General features: G+C 35.0%; 3 protein-coding genes across 3 annotated transcripts in view; 1 reads left to right on the forward strand and 2 right to left on the reverse strand.

The window, feature by feature from the left end:
- LOC136820351 (NADH-quinone oxidoreductase subunit B-like) overlaps positions 1–24564 on the reverse strand; it is a 201439-nt gene that overhangs the window by 147421 nt on the left and 29454 nt on the right. The window lies entirely within an intron of this gene.
- Positions 1450–4240, reverse strand: LOC136820371 (uncharacterized). Its single transcript, XM_067076558.1, has 3 exons — positions 3735–4240; positions 2165–3415; positions 1450–1552 (listed from the first exon to the last, which is right to left on the reverse strand). The coding sequence occupies exons 1-3, from the start codon at positions 4238–4240 to the stop codon at positions 1450–1452; spliced, it is 1860 nt and encodes a 619-aa protein (XP_066932659.1).
- On the forward strand, positions 6933–8365 carry LOC136820372 (uncharacterized protein DDB_G0290301-like). The gene is made up of 2 exons (XM_067076559.1): positions 6933–6992; positions 7460–8365. The coding sequence occupies exons 1-2, from the start codon at positions 6933–6935 to the stop codon at positions 8363–8365; spliced, it is 966 nt and encodes a 321-aa protein (XP_066932660.1).

Below are 24564 nucleotides of genomic sequence, written 5' to 3' on the forward strand. Positions count from 1 at the left end.
CGGGTGTGTTTTTGAGAGGTTTTGTTGACTTGACCAACAATATGTGAAATGGCGAGCATAGTTGATGTGATCATATGCATGAAACCACTTCAGCATACTTTCTGATGATGATAGATGAAGATTCCAATGAACCGTGCGCATTGACTTTATGTAAGTTAATAAAGTTTGACTCATACCGATAAAGCTTTGCCAAAATTGTGCCATTGGTCCTAGATCACCGTGATTGATCGAAGCTTCGAATATCTGAAACAACTTTTCATTCTGCTTTTCCAAAAACATGTGAAAATCGCTTGACTCAAACACCTCAGTCAGCCTGACGGTTGCTTTGTTCTCCTCGAGCCAGTTCTCAAACGCCTCGAACTTTAATCGTTGTAAAGCCTCGTGCATGATTTTTATATTCATTTTCTATTGTAGTTAAGTATCGTGAGGATAATACATAAAACATACGTCACATTTGGCGTCTAAACATACAGTTTAACGTTATTTTAGTCACATCACATAGGACGCATCTGCGATGCTCTCTTAGCCTTCCTTCACACTCACTCTAGACTGTGTCGGCATGACATAATGAATTTGTCTGATTTTAAGATCATAAAATTAAAATCAAAATTATTATCCTAATAACGGTTGAAAACATAGCCAATCAAATTTTGTTATTCTTTTACTGGTGACACTTTCTTAGAGAAAGCGAAAGTTCCGAAATTTGTTATTTATTTCAGTAAGTGAAGACAGCGCTAAATTCGAATTTCCCACTGTAAATCTTTTGAGGCAGAAACCCGCCCTGTATACATCAGATTATAGAAATACAGGACGGTTTTCCCGTCTGGCTTAGAGCTGTGCTTAGCATTATACTTAATTTTTTTCCCAAGTGTGTTTATTAGCGTTACCTATTAAAAAAGTGTACAACAACAATAACTTTTAACAATAACAAAAAAATTACTTCCAAGAATCCTGCTTACGTCATTATTCGCTTATTCACACCACTTATGCCACATAAAAGTTACCTTATGTGACAAGGATATTGTGTGCCAAGTTTCATCGAAAAAGATCCACTATATCAAAAGTTAAGGGGTGGTAAAGGAAAAGCCTCCTCACCCTAGTTCTGAATCGCCCCTAAAAGCCTAGGTTGAGAGAAGCTAAAAATTTTTTAAAAAACTGGCAAAGCAATTAAAATTCAGCAGAGGAAAAACCTGGAGGGGAGCCTCCTTTGGAACCAAGAACAAGGAATATTTTAACTGCATCTTGCAAAGTCCAGTGGCATCACTCAAAGCAGTATGTTACTCCCCGAAGAAGCACAAGCTTATGAGTGATGTCTGTGAATCCAAACCACATGTAAAGATTACAAATCTGCAATCTGACATTAACAACAATGATATCATTGTGAAAGATACTTCAGAGATCATTATTTCCAAACCAAGAAAGTCGTTTCAACCAGATTACCGTCTGTCTTCAGATACCGTACGCTGTACCAGAGTGTATCTCACGATTATCGTAGCGTAGTTCACTCTGTGCGCATTGTCTGTTTGATAAAGGTTTTTCCGTACGGAGACCTCTACGATGAAGTATAATTTTGAAATAAAATGGCCGCCAAAGTATAACAATTGTAACCAAAGGGATGGGGTCTATTGAGGGTCACTTTCTAAGCATGTTTGGCTGTTTTTTTAATGTTTTTGAGCCAAACTAAAAGCTGAAAAGTAACGAGACATATTCAACATTGTCTAACAGAAAATTATTTTCCAATTACCCTATTTTTCCATGTAGTCCGCCAAAGAAAAATACAAACATTTTAATTACAAAAGTTATGCCAAGAAAACAAACTATAGCCACTCTACATAGATCGAATGCCGTAAAAGTAATACTGAATTTGAACATAAAAACATGAAGAGATACTCTGAGTATATTCTTTTGCAAAGAACTGAAGTTAAAACCACTTCAAAAAAAGATTCCAATTAAACAACTTCTCTCTCATGTTCGTGAACTCAAAGATCCGAAATGTAAACAAAAAACATTCGATTTGTGCCAAAAGAGTTATTTTGCAATATAATGTCTTCATTTAGAGCTCTTTTTTATTCCAATTATTAAAAAAATAAAGAAGCCAGTTTTCATCTTAAAATTGTCTGGAATAGTATCATGATCCGGCTTAAAAGGTAACTTCACTTGGTACCTCTCTCCAGTATTGACAATATCTTGCTCAAACTGGTGTATCACACAATCTTTCCTACCAATGTTCTCAACTTCCCAGAAACGATCCAAAGACTCCTTCAACTGTCGATCCGAGTCACTTTCAACAGAACACCTAAAGTTCAAAAAACAATAACTATCCTCTTCACTTTTGACCTTTGCCTTAACCTTTCTACTCAAAACCCAACCAACGACCGTCTCCGACGCAACTGGACCTGACTTACCTGTTTTGGTCTTACCGGAGAAAAAGTCATGGTAAAAATCAATACCGACAAGAACACCAACTGGGTAATCGATTGAAACCGCATTAAAGGTATCCGCCAACTCTGAATCCCTCAAATGATCGTATTTCGAACGATCAAAGACCTTGGATATCGAGCCACAAATCCTCGGGACGAAAAGTGCTTCAACAGCTGTGAAAGAGTTGCGGCCTTTGTGTTTAACCTTGATCGTGACAACATCCAAAAACTTGGAAACTTTTTTGTTGTTGTCTCCCTCACCAAAAGTCTTGATGACTACTTTCTCTTTTCTTTCAGACTTCAACTGTAACTTATCTCTCAACGCTTGAGTCACGAAACTCCTTTGACTGCCACTGTCAAACAAAATCTTAGAAGAACTCCCCTGTCTCTTACACTTATCCTGAATATAAACTGTAGCTGTCTGCAACAAAATAGACTCGCGTTCTGCTCTGGCTGACATAACAAGACCTTGCTGAATTTCTTCTAGTGACTCTCCGTCGTCCTGATCTCTCTCTCTGTCTTCTCCACCTCGATCACCATTTCTGACTCTATTCTCTTGATCTCTTTCTCCACGATTTCTATCTCTATCTCTTTCTCGATTTCTCTCGTTCCTGTCTCCATTTCCAAAACAAATTGCAATGTTATGCTTCCCATTGCAGTTCCTGCAAATATACTTTACTCTACACTCTCGCTTCTGATGACCTTTCTTCAAACAGAGAAAACATCTCCTATCTCTCCTCAACATGTCAGTCCTGGACTTGACATTAGTCACCTTTCTACACTTGTGAGATGCATGATCTTTACTACAGAAAACACACTTATCAGCTACATCCTCACTCATACCACCGAAAAGATTCCATGTGGTAGACTTACCTTTGGACGAAGGAGACGATGAAGATCCACCTAAGAATGAGGAACAATTCTCACTAGTTCTGATCTCCTTGTTCATATACTCAATGAACTTGTCTAAAGTCCAAACTTCATCATCAAAACGTCTAGAAATGTGGAAAACTAACTCATCTGGAAGTCGCTCCTTCAAAATCGGAATCAAATGACTATCATATGTGGAAGTTTCTACTTTCATAGACCTCAAATTTCTGACACAATTCTCCACATCACTAGCTAATTTCCTTAAACTTTCTGTCTCTAACATACTGTCAACCTTTCTTAATTTCAAAAGAGACTCCATGTAAGCTGAAATTAAAACTTGGTGATTCCCATACCTACCTTCCAAAAGTGACAGTGCTTCCTTGTAATTAGCAGCTGTTAAGGACAAACCAGAAACGAAATTCGACGCTTGACCCCCCCAAATACCTCTTCAAATAAATAAACTTGTTAATATCACTTAAACTTTCGTCATCATCTACAGTCTTGCTAAACTGTTCAATGAAGCCTCTCCACTTCAAAACATCTCCTTTGAAAGTCGGCAATTCTAACTTTGGCAACCTACAAGACTTTGTCACTGACGAAGCAGAACTATTGGCTCTTTCAGGTACAGAATTAGAAACTTTCATGGTGTCAAGGTGAAGTTTCTCAAGTCGAAACTGAAGGTTAGCCAATATTTCGTACGTCGGCTTGACTGCTTCTATACTGTCAAGAACATCCCGCTGAACTTCCTCAGCGTCTAAACTGTTGGCAATCTCGCCATCTAAGGTACTTAATTCTTCTATAGAAGTCTCCATTCTCTGTTTCAAACTCACCATTTTAGCTTGCCCCAAATCTTCATTTACTAGCTCTTTATTCGCTTCTTCAATAATCTCTTTGAGACTAGTCCTGAAAGCCTCTCTCCTTGCTTTCTTTCTCGCAAGAGCAGCAGCCATAATAACTTATAAATTCTCCCAAATATCAAAACGTCAAACTTTTACTCAATCAGAGAAAGACGCAACAAAACTTTGTCAAAAAATCACCAAATTCGTAAAACACGTGTCAAAAGTTAAAAGTATGCAAAAAGACTCAAAAATATCACGTGATTAAATTTTCTCAAAATGTCCACCCGGCTCAAAAACAACCGGCAAAAATTTCACACACGAATGAAAATCGTAAAAACAATAAACAACAAGTGGACAGTTGTGCTTGATATCAATTATAATCAAAGCTACCGAAAAAGGAAAATTTTCACACCAAAATGTAGCACTCAAATAAAGACGGCTGAAAAATTCAATTCATAAAATAAGCACACAAAGCTTTTAGCAATTAAAAAAATTACTCACCAAAATCTCTCTCACTCAAAAGACAGCTGCCGAACCAATTCATCAAAAAAAAGCACGCTATGACAATTCCTATGTCAACACTAACTTGTGCACGAGGGCAACAAATAAAAACTTTAAAAATCCCGTAAATCACAAAAAATGCATGAAGAAACCAAATTTCAGCAATAACACTATCATTCAAAAAGAACTCTCCCGTACCACAGACGTTGAAATTTTATATGAGAAATACTTTTAAAAATCCTTCGACTAATTTAAAAGAACGACTATTAAGCCAAGACCATCACAGCGAAAAAACACGCAAAGAAGAAAATGTAAAAGATTTGAAAAGAAAGACTCAATAAAAACAAAAGCAATAACCTTTCCTTAGCCTATGGCCTTCAATACCGCTAAGACTCAAAGATTAATATCAAAACTGATGAAGGAAACGCGATACCTCAACTCCTGACGTTTTTTCCAGTTTGATCTTCTTCCGTTCCAATGATCTTTAGATGGGTTCTGTATCAGCAAATCGGTGCGCCGTGTAAAAACCTGATGTCCCTAGGTTTCAGAGGGTTGTATTTTAGCTGGTCGGTCTTTAGCAATAATAGTCGAATCTTGATTTATTAGTTTACATGCTTCTTCCGTTCACTTTAGATAATTATGATAAGTAACTATTCAAAAACGTGAGCTCACAAGTTTAAATACAAGGAAGACCACGAGATAATCACGTGATCTAGAAATAATAAAAATATACAAAGAAAGAAAAGATAAAAGATAATTATGCGAAATATGCTAATTATGCAAAAATTATATTTTACACTGGCAAAATACAGCAGATATTCTTATAAATCGCTAGTTGGATGCTACTGTACACAGACTGAAACAAGTTACCATCATTGATAGAGCACACAAATCATCAATGAATCTTTTAGTTGAATGAAAATGGCGAGCCTTAACCTAATTTTCCTTAATGACCCTGCTCATATACCTTTGTTCGTATTGGTAGAGGAAAATATTAGCCCTAAATTGCGCCGGATCGATTCACATGGGAATCGCGATCACCTGACACATAACAATATCACCTGCATTGAATAAACAATTTTTTATCAGATGTTTCATAGCAGTTTTCAAAGAATTCTGTGTAAAAGACACAGAGGATTTGGGTTTTGTTTTTGACCAATACACTTTATCATTTTTAGAAATAGGGATAAAAATGTATATTTAATAATAATGACAACAGACGACGAGAATTTACCACCAAAATCTTACAACGATCTAGCAGAAACAACATTCAAAAAGCGATATGTTAACCACAAGAAATCGTTCAACCACGCCGAATAGCTAAATGAAACCGAGCTCTCGAACGAATTTTGGCAGCATTCTCGTAACCAGACGAACCCTAAAGTTACGTGGCGAAATGTATAAAAGTGCAAACCGTTCAATAGAAGTAGCCTGAAATGTGATCTTTGTTTGAACGAAAAATTTGAAATCTCTGTGCGCGCATTAAATTAAAACGAATCCTTTTTTTTCAATTATTAAACATATTCGAGCAAAGTGCAATGCTCTGTGTAGGGTAATCTTCAAATTTTGTTAGAATTTTGGTCTAGGTCGCGACCAAAATTGCTTTTGTTTTATGTTTACTGAAAATGTTCGAACATTTTTGAATAGATTAGATATTTTGTGCATATTTTCATTATATTAGAAAATAATGGGAATTACGAAATGGCTTGAATGCCATAGCTATAAACCTAGGTCACGAAAATTTCTTTTTTTCAGTGACCTAGGGTAAGACTCCTTTGACCTAGGAGGTTTGAAAAACTATTTTCGTTGACCTACTTGTTTTTCTACTGGAAGGGTAGATATCTAATTTCTATCTTTTTTTTAAATTTCCTTTGACATTTATATAATATATAATATTTAATTACAGAAATGAATATATGACATCTAAGGGGACAAGTCCCTTACAAAGGGGACAAAGTAAATCGTGAGCTGTTTCTTGTGTATACTTATTTAATGAACAAACTATGGTACCTCATGTATATGATACAAATGGTTTATTAGGAAAAGTGTCTCGAAGTAGTGGATCACTTTTCCCAATGTTTTGTTAGGACTTTATCTATTGACTTGAAATGTTCCGAGTATGGGGCTATAAATGGTAAAGTTTTTGTTTGTGTTTTTTTCGTTTTATTTATTTGGTATTTTGCTTTTTTATAATTTCCACAGAGCATTTCTTTTTGTGTGATTTGTTTAACTTTGTTAATTTCGGTGTTTATTACATTTAGAGAGTATCCTCGTTTTTGAAAAGTTTTTTAAGGTCATTCAGATGAAACTGAAGAAGAAAGAAAAGTCGAGGACGAAGAATTTATCCATGACAAAATTATTGGTAAGCGGTTCCATCTGAGGAATATAAAGATTACCGAGACGCAGCGGATCGGGAAATTTACGAAAGAAAGAGAAGATAAAGCGAGATACCGACCAATTAAAGTCACATTTACGAACGAAGAGGACAAGAACACAGTGTTGCAAGCAATAACAAAAGAAAAAAAGCTTTTCTTACCGAGTGACAGAGGATTTGACCAAAAATGAGAGACAGATAATTAAAGAATGGTGTAAGGAAGCCGAAAAAATGAATGCTAAAATCAAGGAAGACAACACAAAATGGAAAGTCCGGGGGAGCCTGCGAAAAAAACTCTATTTCAAAAAGATCATCGTAAAAAGTACGAGCGGTTTATAGAGGCCCATGTGTCTTCACGGTGGCCTGCAAACCTGTAAAGCTTTATTATTTATTATTTATATTCAGGTGCCTTTTTAGGATATTTTTATCACTGATAATCATTCTGTATCTAATAGCTTGAGAATATATTATGCTTTTTTTCGTGTGCATTGGGTGGTAAAAAGACAAGCCAATCAAACCAACCCAAACAACCAAACCAGCCCAAACAACCAATCCAACCAAATCAATCGACCAAACAAAAGGAACCAAAACAGCCGGACCAACCCAAAAAAAACCATCAAAACCAAACCAAACAACCAATCCAACTAAACCAACTCAACCAAACTAACTCATTCGACCGATCCAACCAAACCAACCGAACCAACCAATGCAACCTACCCGAACCCATGCAACCTACCCGAACCAGTCAACCAAACCAAATAGATAATAGAATCGAAATAGACGAGATTGATATGTTAATTAATCAAATCAGTTTTAACGAAGAGGCCAACATACAAAACTATATCGACCTAAACAACAAGAAGATAAAACATGGCCAACAGTTGAAGCTTTTCAAAGAATCCGAAGAGACAAATATCATCCCTAACGGACTCATGGTCAAAGTTAAATCGAACCTGCCCTTACCCAACCATCTCCTAGATTTATGGAAAGAGAAGGAGAATGAGGCATCGTGGGCTCTTATCAACGTTTGTAAAACCTTTCACCGAGAAGAACTCTTAAAAACCCAAAATGAGATAAATGAACTTAAAAAAGTCTTGCCAGATGACAAGATTAAACAACTGAACACAGAGATCATCAATCAACAAAGATCAACCAAAAACCAACAAAGCCACCAAGGAAAACAAACTACCCCAAAACACCCACGCCAACAGGTTCAACACACCAACCACCAGTACCCAAACCAACAACACCACCATACCACCCACCAATACCAACAACGCACACCAAAACGCCCACAACAACAAAGCAACCACAATTGTTATCACAACGGGTTTAATGGTTGCAAAAAACAAAGACAATGACTAGATTATAAAACAATTGAAAATAGTTTATACAATCTTCCTGATACTAGTAAAATATATTATGAACAAGCTTACCCATATATCTCAACATCAATACAAAATCAGTCTAGAATACATACACACCCACCATAGGAATTTCAAATAACCTACCTAAGACCAAAATAAAGAAACTAATGACCCGTTTTGGAAATAACATTGTCATCAATCTTTCTAACATCAAAGACCTATCAATAAGAGAACTTTCCATATTAAACAAAGGATTGACTTTTATCCCTACACCAAATAAGAACATTGCAATTAGCAGCCTTAAAATATCAACACAAACGCACTATGTATTTTATTATATACCGAAAAAGTTTATTTTCATCGATTATAATGGTTATCCTAAAATGTGTATTACTTCGTTTTTAGTGTGTACTTTACTTCGCTGCCCTTGACTTGTGATCTTGATAATTCTTGGAAAATGGGGTACAGTATTGTAAAGTTGAATGTGAATTTATGAAGAAACATACATACACTTTCTGGACCGTTCCTTATCCGGTTTTTCAGCTTAAGAGACCATCAACCATGCATCCTGGCAACATACATGACATCGTGATTTAGGAAAAGGTTTGACTCCCATTCAATTGTTTTCAGATTGTGTCTGACTACTATTGATTCATACCGCTGTCTTATATATATAATTCTTCAAAATTGTCAATCATATTTGATTGTTATTACTTCCGTTTAATAACTTAGAACTTTCTTTCGATAGACTTTTTTGATGCTAGAATAAGAGACTGATGACTTTTTATCCAATCATATACGTTTTGAAGTAAAAAGTAAATCGAAAGGGCTACCTCATTGTACAAAAACTCTTTTCAATTTGACCTACTACCGTGAGTGGTCCTAAATCCAACATTCCCTGCCTAAACCAAACTCCCAAATAACGGCTATGAAAGAAATTCTATGTTTAACATTCCCTCTCCAAGTTGAACAATAAAAACTATTGCACGAACTCTCGAAACAAAACATCTAATAAGATGTCAATTAATGTTATCAAAAAGGTGTGAATTGGAAAAATCATTACCTCTATTATTCTGAATCTGTTGCTCTTGTTCAAAACGTCAACAATTTTGTAACAAAAAATTATGATTTGTATAACAAGCAATTATTGTTATTTGGTTCAATTGGTTCAGTGTATCAAATCTCTCAGTTTACTTACCACTTTGGTACCTTCATTGCGTCACATTGAAAGATTTGTTTTTATTTTAGTTTGTATCTTTGAAAGATCCCATCGGCATTTAGGCAGGGCTGTCCGATTTAGGGCCACTCACGGTATCGTTCAGACGTCCCTAGCATTTATTTGAGAGGCGGTTTTTATAAGAGAAGAAGGAAATAAAAATATAATCAAAGGTAACTGAATATTGGTTGTCGATTTGTTATCAATATAAAAAAGTGATATCAATAATATAATGATAATGAAACTGTTATTCTGTTATTGAATGGTTGTCAAAAAATAAATGGAAATCAATAATAATCTCAATGTGTAATCAAACATAATCAAACAGTGTCAATAAAAAGTCATCAAATATTATGTAAAGTAGCGAAAAAATGGATAAAAACATGGTTTGAACCACAGGGGTTACTAAGATGGTTTTAAACTAATGTTTTTTTGTTCCTAGAGGGTGTCGTTTATGAAGAACAGAACGTTTTTGTAAGCGGTTCAGGAGATATCGCGTTACGTACGGGACATTTTGCATTTACGTACGGGACATTTTGCATTACGTACAGGACATTCTGCGTTAAGTACCTAAGGGACGATTTTGGGAAAATCTAAATTTTGAAGCTATTATTACAGCAACATTATACAACCATATATATGTGTCATTTTTTATTTTGATTACCTAATCTGGCATAAGTTGAAGTAAAATTTTATTCATAATTTACATTCATAAGTGGTAGGAATAAGTTTTGGGGCAGAATTTACTGCGTGGTTGAGGTTTGGTTTCCTGTACGTAACAATTATATTTAATGTGCCTCTGTACTGTATGACTTTATGTGAAGTGGTGTAAAGAAATAAGTAGTACTTTTTAATATGTTTATGCATATGGGATAAATGGCTTTAAAAGACAAACGTTAACGTTTTGGGGTAATTCAGGATTTTTCGCCAAATTTGCTTTTTGTATGGGACATTTTAAAAAAAATTTGAGATTTTGAAACTTAATAAATGTTTTTTTTCACCATAGAATCACGTAGAATTGAAACTACTGACTAAAGTGAGTAAGAAAAAAAATCAGACTAAAAAGATTTTTCACCCATTTTAATGTCCATTTTTTCGCTACTCAATAGTAAAAGACTCCCAAGGTTATTGAATTTTTATATTTTTAATTACATTCGCTTATTATGAATTACCTAGGCCATTTCCAGCTGAGGGGGGTCTCCGGAACGGCTTTTCCATCATTTGGCCTCGATGGCTGCTTTCGGATTACTTCCATAATTGAATTTTTCGATTAGTAGTGTCTGGTTGAGACATTTAAATATAAAAAAGCCTATTGTGGCAGGCATAGTAAACTTGCTCCACCACATTTCTCAAAGAAAAAATAATGTCTGTGTTTTCCTGTACTTTTTGTACTAGATCAAATTAATTTTGAAAGTAAAAATGCAACTCTTGTGAGATAACAAATGTTATTGTAAAAATAATAAGACCCTTTCCAGGGAACTGTACCCACATTTTTCAAGTCAGAATTCATTGCCAATGCAGCAGCGTGGTTTGAAACCTTGCTGAAAAGACCTGTATGTCTGGCAGAAAATAGATTTTTCTAAATGCAAACTTTACTGTACACTAGAGTCTACTTCTTACTGAGCTTTGCTCCCTGATGATTTGATGGGGTTGAGTCCAGTGACAAAGTGGTTGGTATGTTTTGCTTGGCTTGTGTATATGCAAAGCCTATTAATTTTTTGAATAGCAATGATTGCCTCTTATTGGCATTTAATTTGTGCAAATAGCTAAAGTAGAAGCAAACTCTAATTACAGTAAATGAAGATTACTTTTTAATGAACCTTTTATGATGTATACAAATATTTTGAAATAAAGTATCGATTTTACAAATCAAAGCTATCCAGGTTGACCCAAAGCCACTTAAAATTTTTACTATGAAATGAGAGATTCTTTCACTTTTGAAACTGATATACATGGGAAATGACCAGAAAAGTGTAAAGAACTTCTTGTCAAAAGTCCTGGAAAATTTGGTGAAACTTGTTTGGAAAGTTGGGAAATTTGGGTCAAATGCTAAATTTCTCTTTTCGCATTGTGTTCCTCTGAAAAAATAACCTTATATCAAATTCTCCCAGAATTGTTTTGGATAAAAGATAAAACATCAAAATTCTGTGTAAAAGTACCCAAATAGTATCCTGTACTTGCTTGAAGAGTGAGAAATACACACCCCACCCCCAAAGTTTTTTTCACTACTTTTTCGCCACCTTAGAATTATATTGATTAAAAGATTTGATCAAAATAGGTGAATAAAAGTTTGTTTGAAAACTTTCTTAATTTCAACACTATTTATAGTATTGGCTGGGGGAAGTCTTTTTATGAAATATGATGGATTCATTACCACTTCAAGAAAATGAATACACGTTTTTTTTTATAAGGAACCTTAACTTTGCTCTGAGCCTGGAGTTCCTCATTTTTACAGAGAATTTCAGCCTCAAAGTTCCTTATCAAGGTCCTTATTTACATAGCTGCTATTGATTCGCAAAAGTTGGATTCCTTAAAACTTGTTTTCTTATTCTCAGCCTGAGCAGTTCCTTAACAATTCCTTATTTTTTGGACCATTTTCAGCCTCGAATTCCTTATAAACGTGTTCCTTATAAAAAAATTCTTATTTCCTATATTTAGAATAACATTTGACTTTTAACAGTTTTCTAAATTTTGCTTTATTATAAGAAATATCTTCTTTTAACAGTGGAGGACTCTAAACAATTAACATCTTAAACAGTAGCTATGTTAATGCTAAAATTAAGAAAAAAAAATGCTTCGATTTGACGAAAACATTCATCGATTTTTTTATCATTACAGGCCGTCCTCCATATAATAATCTCTATTTTTGGCTAAAATGATAAAAAGGCTTCATTTACCTAGTCAGTTCCCAGAAGCAGCCACTGACCCTAAATTTGCAAATGTTCTTATTTGGTCGGTGGCAGGACTTTTTTATAATTATTTAGAAGAACAGTTCCTCGTTTTTGAGAGAATAAATTTTGACTTCAGAACAGTTCCTTTTTCCACCTTCGAGGTAAAAAAAACAACTTCCAGAACAGGTACAAATTACCAGGCGATTGATTTCTGTGAGTTATCTTTTCTTATCTGCCAGGACTGACAAAATCTTTTAATTAGAATAGATCACTAATTTCAATCTTGACATTAAAAGATTTTCTGGATGCATTCGAGCTCATTTAAATGAATGGGATTTTTATGATCCCTAAACATCATGCAATCTTTTTTGCGAGGATTTACTAGCTTCCCTGCTAGTGCTAATCGGCTTTAATATTTTATTAAAAATCAAATTATAAGACTGACTTTGAAAAAATTCAAGATTCTGTTAGATGCTGATAAATATTGTTACTACTTTGTAAGGGAAAAGACTACTTAAGAGGTATCCCACCTATTAAAAATACCTTTGAGACCCCATTAAGAAGAGTCCTTGACAAAAAAGATTCCTTGACAAAAAAGATGACCATCCTTCATGAGAAAAGATCTGAAGTCTACACGCTTTTTTCCTTTATAAAAATATACTCTATAAGATTCTTATTAAGAATATTTATGATGAAATTGGCCAAAAAATTAAGAATATGCTAAGAATATCACCATCGTGGAGTTCGGAAACTGAACCTTGGAATATCACTTTTAGAGTATTTTAACTGTAAATTGCCAACCATCCCCCACCCCAGTAAGGCTCGATACTTTCACAAAAATGCCAATGTTCGCTTCAGGTATGTACTACATGTTAAATCTAGGTTGAATTTGGATCCTAACTTAAGAATACCGTAAGAATGTTCTAGAATGACTTTCGCCAATAAGTTAAGACCATTCTTATAAAAAAAGCGTGTATTTTGAGGTGTTAACCGCTCACTTTTATTTTTAGTTAATTATCATATCATATTAATTATCATAATAAAACATATCTACCCGAGGGGGCTCGTGAAAAGTAAAGTAATAATGGCAGAATCACTTAGAAATGGACAAACGTTTGGTAACTATTTCTTAAACAGTTCTTCTTTATCAGCACTTGTAAAATTAATACTTTTGAATTAAATTTCGTGATTCTTATGATTATTTATGATATTTTAGAACACAACAGACAATAATGGAGCACTTAATGTGATGCTTGATTTTACTCTGACAACAACGGATAGACTATAATGTGATAATCCTTTCACACTCAAACTCTTTACATAACATTGGTTGACTATGACTAAATTTACTTACGACTGATTGAACAAACCAACGGCGCTATGTGACTGACTGTATATCTTATCACATTGTTGTAATTTGAAATTAAAATATAGGTGAGTTCTATTAGATGAATCTTATGTAAGTAGTTTTAATGTAAAAGAATATGACCAAAGCACCGAAGAATAAAAACAGGTAGAATAACATAATACAGGAAAGTAGTAGAAATCAACTTTAAACTAATGGACTTAATTATCTGAAATTTTTATTCTCAATTTTAGATGATAATGAGGCACACGAGACTTCACCTGGCAAAGACAAAGAAAAAAAGAAGACGGGAAGAGCAAAAAATTAAGCAGTGGTCCTGTTCTGAAGGTAAACGAAGAGTAGGGAAGATTTTTACTCTAAATTTGGCAATCGCAATAGCTTTTACATGATTAAGAGCATTTTTCATTAACCAAACAGATAAATTTTGAAACTGAAGGGTCGAAAAGGTTTAAAATCCTCATCAAAATTAATTAAGTATAGTTTTACCGAAATTTTCCTGAGATTTTTGGTTCTAGACTGGATAAAGTCTATGTAAGGCTGGATCTACCTCGAAACCCATATTTGATGTATTTTTATGAATTCTACTAGATTTTTTGGCCTTTTTCGACGAATTTTCTTCCTTTCATTGAAATTCAACCTTCATTTAGACAGCTAATTATCATTTTTAATGACTGAACCGAAAATACTGATATTATATCATGTAATTATGCTTCTGTTTAATTTTGAGCACTTTCCGAAAGTAACTTTTTTATTCAATTGAGCATAACTTTTGATCTAATGAATCGAATTCAATAAATGACCCTTCAAAATTTAAGTTTATCTTTCTTCTTTCCAATAAAATAGGAATGGTTCTTTTAAAATTTTTAGATTTCGAGAAAATTACTTTTAAAGAGAGAAACTTTTTTGTGGCGTTCCGGGCCGGTAGTTCAGAATTTATTTTATGAGTACTTTTGATTACATTCATACATTTCATTAATTATATTTTATTTTTTAGAAATGTAAGTCCTGTCAAAAAGGCTCCCCACCTGGATGCAAAATGTGTAAGCACTGCTCCACACCGTTTGACAAAAGGCCAAAAACAGTCGAAGACATGATGCCAAAATACAAGACAAACATAACGACTCAAACAAAGCAAACACAAGCTGATGTAAGACTGACTTCTTTTATGTTTTAACCTAAGTGTTAGGATATGTGTACCGGCTAGTTCGAAACACGGGTCACGGGTCACGGGTCCGGGTCACGGGGCACGGGGCACGGGGCACGGGTTACGGGGCACGGGGTGCGGGGCATGTAAACTGCAGACCAGAAAAAATTAAAACGAACGAAGATATATCAATTTCAAAGACCGACGACTAACCAAATGCGCGCGGCTTTCATCCAATGGCCGCCCGAAATTCTCCTTTCCTCTACTACTTATCTGATATTCCGATGGCGGATTGGCGGCCGCCCACGCTAAAACTCTAAAGGAGAGCGGGCCAATTTCCCACCGGAAAGGCATGATAGTCAGCCTATGATGTGCTGCACCCCACTAAAAATATTTCGGTTGGACCCGTCAATCCCCGAAAACGAGGACTGGGTTACCAGACTTCCCGCTGCAAAATTCTTGACGCGGTCTCGATAAATTCCGTAATGTAATGTAAACCTTCCAGATGCTGAAAAAAATTTTACGGTAATTAGTTCTTACAAAGTAAACAATGGATGGCGAAGAAGATGTACATATTTATTTTTCTTGCAAGCACCGGCCTAATAAGAATCAAAGCAATAACTTTCGATTAAAGCCAAAATACCTTAAATTAATTAAGTCCTTTCGTAAGGGTACGACACAAGCTTATTTTAAATTTATTCTAAATTAGTTACTTTAAATAAAATGGACGAGCTCATCTAAGCTCGGTAAAGCGTATTCACAAATGAAAAGCATACCTGTAAAGTTTAAACTCAGCCACACAACTATCAAACGGAAAAACGACATCAATCGTATGTTAAAATATTTTTCTTTCAAGCATAACAAAATAGAAAAGGTAGTTATAACCTATCAAATAATCTTTTTTCTAAAAAAATACAACATGTTAAAAATAAATAATAAAATGATGAAAATGTTTTTCTTTTTTATGCGAAATAGGTTACGATATAACATCATGTGATAAGAAAAAATGTTTAAGTGTCGCCAGATTGAAAATTTAAGGGCCACCGATGAACGCTCAAGGCTCTCGCCTGCCAGACTTTTTCCTATACTAATGAAATTGATCTAATTTTTCAAAATTTTTGCATAAAACTGAACAGCTCTTCTATTTATTTTTTAGAAACAAGCCACAATCGAGGATGTTTGGCGACTACCCTTTAAACAATGTAATGGGTTATAATAAATAAGTTGTCCTTTTTAATAATATAATAATTATTAATCAAAAACTAGATATACTCTTTTATGTACCATATAAACAATAAAAACAATTGCCTGCCTCTTGCAGCAAAGCCTACTTAAAAAGTAATGTCAATCAAAAAGTGAGCTAAAAAAATAACAAAAGATAGGGAAAAATTATCTTTTTTAGATAAAAACTAGATACTCTTTTAAAAACTAGATACTCTTTTATGTACTCTCGGGTACCTAATAGCCGGGGGGTTGGAATAAGCGGGGGGGTTGAAAAAATCTCAAAACTTAATAAGCGGGGGGGGGGGGGGTTGGAATAAAAATGTCCTGGGTGGAAATTTTTTGAAAAGGAGCTAATACAGCTGAATTAGGACAAAAAAGGAGCTTTCAAAAAATTTCCCAAAAATTTAAGCGGGGGGTTGGAATAAAATTCTGGAAAATTTTCGAAAAATTAACTAGATACTCTTTATGTACCAGTACATATATACAATAAAAACAATTGCCTCTTGCAGCAAAGCCTACTTTAGTAATATAAATCGAAAAAGTAAACTAAAGAAAAAAATAACGAAAGAGTTATCTTGCGGGCAAGAATATTCGAAAAAAACTGAATATGTTAGGAACCCAAGAAATAATAAAATTAATGGTGATTTGGACGGGAAAAACACTGGTAGCTTAGGAAGCTGCAAACATTGAAGAAGTATAAAGATTAAGGATGTTTAAAAAAGGTTTTAAGGCTACATGGTGTAGCGTAGAATAACTTCATAAAACATATAAAATAAACTATTCTATAATCAAATCAAACTCCTCTCTCAACTTGAGTTTGTGAGCAAGTTTTGGTGGCGAGACTTTTGAATCTATCACAACGTTCTGCAGTGTAAGCACTTTATCCGGGAATTCCTGTTCGATGCATTTTTTTCTTAAGTGAAAATAACAATTTTCTTTACCTTTAGACACTCTCAATTGACTAGTGCCTTTGATTTGGTACACACGATGTATTTTAATGCCCAAAATCATGTCATTTGGTGGACGGGGTAATTTGCCGCGCTCGGTTTCACGATACTTTTTGTGACACAACCCTGACATGTCGTTGAACGCGTTTGGTTAATGTATACCAAGTGGAATTTGTTGTTGTCTTCAATAACTTGCCTGGCTGGTCGCTTGTCCTCGTAACCTTCGGTACTTCTTTCTATAGCTTTTTTGCGTTTCCTTGGCTTTTGATTTTTCTTCTTTCCTGCATTCTCCGGTTGGACTTGTTGCAAAACATTCTCAAAAGTAGGGATCCATTTGGTTAGATGGTGCTCAAGAATACCCAAATGGTACGCGATGGTAATGGAATGTGCACAGATTCCTAGAGAGTAAATTAAATTTTATACAACACATACCCGAAAATCAATTCATTGTACAGCGAACTGTGGAGTAAATCATAAACACGCTAGTGTTAATAACAAATTGAAATGGGTGGTTTTTTATAAAATACAGAGTTGGTTGATAGAGTGGAGGGTGAGCTTCAAAAATCGAAAAATTAAGGAACGGGGAGTGCTGTTGATTAGGCACCTGGGTGCAGTTTCCTCCAGGGTTAGTAAAAAACTTTTTAGCCCCTTCACCCCTACCAGAAAATGGAGAAAATATAATTCCTTATAAAAAACTCACAGCCGAAAGGGGGAGAAGAAACTATGAATTTGGAAGGATAGTAGTCATACCTTGTGTAGTCTTGTATCGTGCACAATCACAAATTATATTCCGATTTTGTTGGACTGACACCCGATGGACGTTATCTGCTATGCTTCTTGACTTTAAGAAGAAGGAGTTTTGAAGGAGGCTTGATTTCTCGACAGAAGTGAAAAAATTATCAAGGTAGTATTTTGCACCATTCCAATCGATGGAGAGATGGCCGGGAAGACCAGAGACATCAAACTCTGGAAACTCGTGCGGAAATAAGCTGAGAGTTGCGTCGTGTGGAAATGAACGTGTGGTTTCATCAAGTACGATTTCATTATTTCGAAGTGGAGTTTCATCCAGAAGTGTGGTTTCATCTTCATCTGATGACCATATCTGATATCTTTGCAACCCTGACGTCGAAGGTTGACAAGAATCTAAAGAAATGAGTAAGTTGATTAAATCATTTGTATATCAAATTTCTGATAGATTCTTCAGAAAACTCAACCAAAACCTAAAATCTCAAAGGGCTCAAGATGTAGTAAAAAATAAAGAAATTTTTAAAGATCCCTATGGAAACCCCTTATCAAACAAGACCCCTCTTAAATTCTTGGCAAACTTCCTTAGGAAAATAAGAGAAGAAACAGATAGACCCCTGAAATTGTTTAAAGATCTCAGACCCCTGAGATTAGAAACTGAAACCCACTTCTTTTGTTTCGACAAAACATATAGTTAAATTGAAACTGCGAAATAATAATTGGAGAATATTTACCACCATTTGACGTTTCCTTGTTTTTGGGTTGACTTTTAGAATTGCGTGTGATAGACGTGTCTGATATCGGTTGAGCTAAAACGTGTATGAACAAAATGAGATAAACAAAAATGCCAAATTTAAATAAGCAGATTACATGATTATCATTTGACTAAAATTTTGATTTCATTCTTAGGGTTTCATGGCCTCTACGCTAAAGATGATTTACTATCTCAAAATGTTCGAAGTTGGATAAAACAGGCAAAATATATAACAAAATGCAAAGCCTACTCTGAATGCAAAAATTAAAGCCAAAGGAAAACTATCGTACAGTTACCTCTTTTAGAGCTGTTTGGGCTGTAATCAGGGAATTTTCCACAAAACTGAGCCTTTTTGGAATCTTTTTCTTTTTTTGTCATTTGATCCCAAGTGGGGTAATCGATGAGCCGCTTTGAGAATGCAGGAGTAAGTTGATAAGGTCCTGAAAATGAAGTGCATGCATGCATTCAAAAACAATTCCTTGCAAATATAGAAGACGAAGGCGCATATAAAATTAACCACATCTATCTTAAATTCAAATCCCAAAATGTTTAAAAATTGTTTGAATTAATTCGGTGCAAGTGAATATGAATGCTTTGGTATGATTATTTCAAAAATTAATGGGCATCCTGCTCAGTTCTGCTCTGTTATCATTGACATAGGGTTTCTAAATACATATAACATTCAATAACAAATAATGAAAAAAAGTATTACCTTGGTTGATGATTACACGTTCCAAGTTGCGAAAATGTTCTGCAGTCATGTCGATGTATTCCCGAGCTGCCTCGGTCCAAGAGGACAACGATGAGGGCTTTCCTGACGTTTGATGGTCCATCTTATTCTGCCAGATTCTGCTCTTGTATTTGCTGTGGGTTGACTCGATCGCATTTGTGTATAGAAAGTTTTCACCTAGACCAGCAGTCCTACGAACACCAGCCAACATTCCGTCAGCAATATCGTGCATGATATATGTTTGAAAGTAATCACCAAATTCATCACTACTTGTGAGCTCTGACCATTTATGATAGGCTTTCGGGATTCGGGGGTAGAAATCATCACGATCTTCAGAATCGACAAGACCTTTAACCTAAAAGGTAACATAGCAAAATAATGAGCCTAAATTTGTATGGTATAGGAAGACAGGTAAATGTATCTTTCTTGGGAAGTGAGAAAACTATAGCTGACATTACCAATAGCAAAGCGCGCTAGAAAAGAGAAACTTGGACAGACATGGACCCGTTAAATGGACATAATAGTTTTAAAATAGACCTTACTTTTGTTTGATCATTTCCAAAGATGTCCTGCAGAATAATTTTTTTGGCCATACCATCAAGCCTCAAATCTGTCATTTTTAAGTTGATATCATCTTCCACGTGCTTGCGACAGTAAAGAAAGTTAGCGTAAGGTAGCTCTGTCATGAGGCCTCTCTGTATAGCCTTTTCCCGATCCATTATAATATATAAAAAGAATTTTCTTGACTTCCGGGTTTATTTGGATGATTGTTTGGGCAAGGTAACGATGCACTGATTGATCATCTTTGGTATGAAACAATGCAGGACCAGGTATCCATGGTGTTTTGTGATCTTTTCTTCTAATCACTTTACCATATTGGTAACATGTTGGTGTAACGTAAAACTTTCCAACGTTGAAAGTTTTATCAATCTGAAGAACACTTAAAAGATCACCTGGGACAGTACACATCTCTTTAATGTGACCAAGGGTGGCCCCAGAGCAAACCACAAATTTGATATGCGGATTAAATTGAACATTATGAACGAGTTTGGGATTTGCTGCTGCAAACGTTATCAGCTCTTGTATTTCATCGTTTTCCTTTGGCTGTCGAATCTATAACAATAACATTGTAAATGTGTTCTGAAATTACGTTTTTGAACACAACTGTCAAAAAGATTCAAGGAATTAGCAGATTTCAAAATTAAAAAATTCTTTGTTTATGGGAGAATACATAGCTTGGACCCCTAATATAGACCTGTATGGACTATTTTCAAAGGGGGTCCATATTGGGTGTCCAAGGTATGCATTCTCCCTTTGTATACTTTGTGACAAACTGGCTAAAAATCAAGTCAAGCTAAAAGTGATCTAGCAAGTTAAATCTAATTTAGGCGTACACAGTTTTACGAGCAGGAAGTTTCACAAGGTCAAAAAGCGTGAAATGGTGACATTCACTTTCACAAATTAAAGGAAAAATTATTTGAAAGGAAATTTTTTTATAGTGCTACATCTCTTACCAAGTTGCGTGCACGCTTAATTTGTTGGGTGTTTCGGGGGAGTTCACTTCTGGATTCAAAATCATCCATTCCACCAACCATTTCGAATACATCATCATAGATCCTTGATGGACCACGAACAGTGCCATCAACTGCTTTTTGTATCGTCTGTTGGGTTGAGGCAGCTGTTGGAATGAAAGCTCTTTTGTCTTTTTTTGCTAAGCCATGCGCCTTTATTACAAAGGGATGCACTTCGTTTTCATACCTGATAGATTAGATTGAGAAATATAAAAAACAAATTGAACACTTGACAGGAACTAAATTAAGCAAGTTTAAAGAGTTTAAACAAAATCTGTTATATTCATTTACATTTATTCATAATAAACCCTAAAATTAATTAAGATTGTTCAAAATAAGGTAAAAGTAATGGATCAAGTGTGCAAAATTTCAGCCAAATCAGACAATTTTAGAAAGTCTCCAGCCTGCCCCAAAGTTTTTAATCTCGTTTTTTCAAAAATAAGGTCTGGGTAAGTTGGGAAAAATCGAAAAATTAAGAAGTTTCCAAATTTCCTGAGGGGGGTTGCCATTAAAATTAGAAAACAGACATTATTATCAGAAATTGAGAATTGGGCCTCAAATTTATAAATACCTCATATGTGATTTCACACAAAAAAGTATGCATTGACAAAGTGGAAAAACACAATGGCAACAACAAAAAATATCTTACCAATACTCCAAAAGTAAGAGGCCAAGTTGTTTTTCATCGTGTGTTTGAATCACAGTCGCATCTCGATGGAAGTCATCAGAAGATTTATTTTTGTAATATACTTTGCATATGAGCAATTCAGATTCTTGTAATTTACGATCTTTTTTCGTTCTAGGCATTCTTCTTGAGGTGACAATTTCCATGTTTTCGTCAAGAGAAACAATAGTGCCATTGGTACTATTGTTTATCCAGGAGCCGTTGTCATCAGCAGCCCAATCCTTTGCGTTTTTCAATTTTTTGGTGTCAATCAGGAAGACCATATTGTCCTGGACCCCAACAGGCTTTTTTACAGCGATTCTCCGTGATTTCTTTTTCAATAAAAGATCAATTAAAGCTTGAGGTGTAAATTTGCATTTTCCATGTCTAAGGACCGGAATTAAATGATTGTTTTTGTAATATATTAATTCATCATCAATTGGACTTTCGTATCCATCATTTTCAGAACTTTCATCATATGACTCTTCTTGGTCAGAGTTAAGATCTTTATCAAAGTTTGGCTGCCTTGAACTGAAGTGATAGTGAGTTCTTCTTCCTTGACTGGTTGCTGTTTTTGAATAACAAAATCTTCATCTTCTCCAGACGAATCATTGATTATGATGACCTCAACTTTTACCATTTCATGATCTTCACTATTTGACATTTTATTTTCATGCTGAAATACAATCTTTGTACAACTCATTTAAAATAATCAACAACTCCTAATAATCATCATCAACAAATGGCTGCTATGAGGGGATGTTGCTAGATGGAAAATTACAACCTCCTCCCCCGGTCCTAATTATCTTTTTCGTCTATTTTCTGATCAAGATAATGATGGAGAAATTTTTTGGTTTATCCATATTTTACACCCCCAGGAATTCACCAAGGATCAAGTGTGCAAAACTTCAGTCAAATTGGACCATTTTTTAAGTTTCCAGCCTGTCCTAAGTTTTTAGCCTTGTTTTTGGGCTAAAACTCATGACCATGCCCCCTAAAAATCAAAATTTTGAAAAAATAACAAAAATACCCCCAGATATTCACCCAAGGATCAATCAAATGTGCAAAATTTCAGTCAAATTGGATCATTTTTGAAGTCTCCAGAATGCCCTAAGTTTTCAGACAGACATACAGACATACAACCTCGTTCCCTGCGTATTATCAGCTTTTTGATGCTTACTGATAGCACTAGATAATACCCTGGCATTGGCTGGTTTTTGAACGCGTAAGATTACGTAATTAAAAAAAAACGTCGTTTTTAGAAGTTGCCCCTCTCAGGGGATCAGCCAACACCCTGGGTATTCTCTGGCGTCCATAAAGTAACGTAAATAAAGCCTGGGATACACGGGGACAGGAGGGTTGACAGACATATACACACAGATGTTAATACGGAAAGAAATTCTGAAGTTGAGAATTGAGAAGAGTAAGCCAAAGGTATTGGAATTTCATAATTTTCACCAAATTTTGAGGCAAAATATCAGAATTCTGTGATTTTTCAAAAGATTTTTTGGTTCCTTCTATTTAAATTTTTCCAACTTTTTCCAAACATTTTGCACGAAGCCTCCACTGCCTGCCAAGCCACTAGGAGGTAATGGACTAAAAAGATGGAACAGCCCATTAATTCCCTATTAGAGAAGCTCTAAAACATTCTCTATTCTTTCAATATAAGTCTCCCAGCCAAGGCTAGTTTCCCTTTACAAAGTTGTGAAAAACAAACAGTTATATATAAATGAATGTAAAATTGTGAGTGTCAAGTGTAGTAGTTTTATTTTGTTCCACTCCACACAAAGTAAAGAACATATTCAAAACAAAGCAGTTACCTATATTTAACTTGTGTACGATTTGGGAAAGTCTAGTGAGGTTCTTTGAATTCCATTTCCAGTATTGAAGAAATCAAAACACACACTTTCAAAAGATACACTTACTTGTCAACTTCCTTCGTGCAACTACTAACCTACAGTCGGATCAGGCTGGATTTGTGAAGTTGATTTCTCTATACAAAAGTTACTTTGTTTGAACCCGACTGATTTATTTATGCGAGCCAGTCAGTAAAATTGCAGCCGCGAGTCCACGTTTTATTTGCAAAAATGGCGGGAAAATGGTTTGTCTTCGAAGATTTGTGTTAGTATAGAAAATCATCTTTTTATTCAACAAAACTGATAATTTTTTATCAGAAAGTAAATATTGATGGCTATTATTACAGGTAAATGAAAATTCCATATGAACTTTGACAAATTTCATATGCCCCGTGCCCCGGACCCGTGCCCCGTGACCCGTGTTTCGAACTAGCCGATATGTGTACACTCCGTTCGACGAATTTTTTTCTACTTTTATGCGAATTCCTGATTGCAACATACTCGTAACAGCTAGCTGTGCAGTGGTTCTCCCTATAAAGATTAAGGATATAAAAATTTGTAAAATCAATATTTCTCATCTCATTGTTTTAATAAAAAAGCAAACTCAAAAACAAAGACATTTTTAATTGGTCTTGGGAATACTTGCAAAGATGGTTTTTGTTGGCATTAAGTAACAAAACCTTTTTTAGTAAGTAAAGTATTAAGGTTCTTGAAATTCTTTTTGTTTACTTTTATTTTCAGATTTACACCCTGCGACGAGATCACCATCAGGAGGTAGTTTGTCTAACTATCAAAGAGAATAACGGCAGATACAAGGTGCGCTAAAGTATTTTCTTTAATTTTTAGTTCATTAAACAACAATTTCTCACTGCAAAATCTTTTCAGGGTTGGGTTTCTGGGCTTTTTAAATTTTCCTGGTGCTCAAAAATCTTACTGACTGAGCCAGCCTTCTTTTTTTATTTTTGTTTAGGTTGATGCTTTGACGACAAAAGGTTGGGCCTCTTCCTTCTAAAGTCATCACAAAGAAAAAGGTGCTCCAGCTTATTTATTGAAACGTTGCTCAGAAAAAGCCATCACTACAGGTAT

Source organism: Clytia hemisphaerica, unplaced genomic scaffold (assembly GCF_902728285.1).
Source record: "Clytia hemisphaerica strain Z4C2 unplaced genomic scaffold, Clytia hemisphaerica genome assembly, whole genome shotgun sequence".
NCBI classification, from domain to species: domain Eukaryota; kingdom Metazoa; phylum Cnidaria; class Hydrozoa; order Leptothecata; family Clytiidae; genus Clytia; species Clytia hemisphaerica.

Excerpts from the sequence above, each read along its gene's own strand:
- LOC136820371 (XM_067076558.1), bottom strand. The coding sequence starts at position 4,240 with ATGGCTGCTGCTCTTGCGAGAAAGAAAGCAAGGAGAGAGGCTTTCAGG. Across the intron at positions 3,416-3,734 it reads AAGTTTATTTATTTGAAGAG|ACGTTTTGATGATGAAGTTT; the intron begins GTATTTGGGGGG and ends CCACATTTCTAG. Across the intron at positions 1,553-2,164 it reads ATTGTCAATACTGGAGAGAG|AGGTCTCCGTACGGAAAAAC; the intron begins GTACCAAGTGAA and ends ACTTCATCGTAG.
- LOC136820372 (XM_067076559.1), top strand. The coding sequence starts at position 6,933 with ATGAAACTGAAGAAGAAAGAAAAGTCGAGGACGAAGAATTTATCCATG. Across the intron at positions 6,993-7,459 it reads TATCCATGACAAAATTATTG|CTTGAGAATATATTATGCTT; the intron begins GTAAGCGGTTCC and ends TGTATCTAATAG.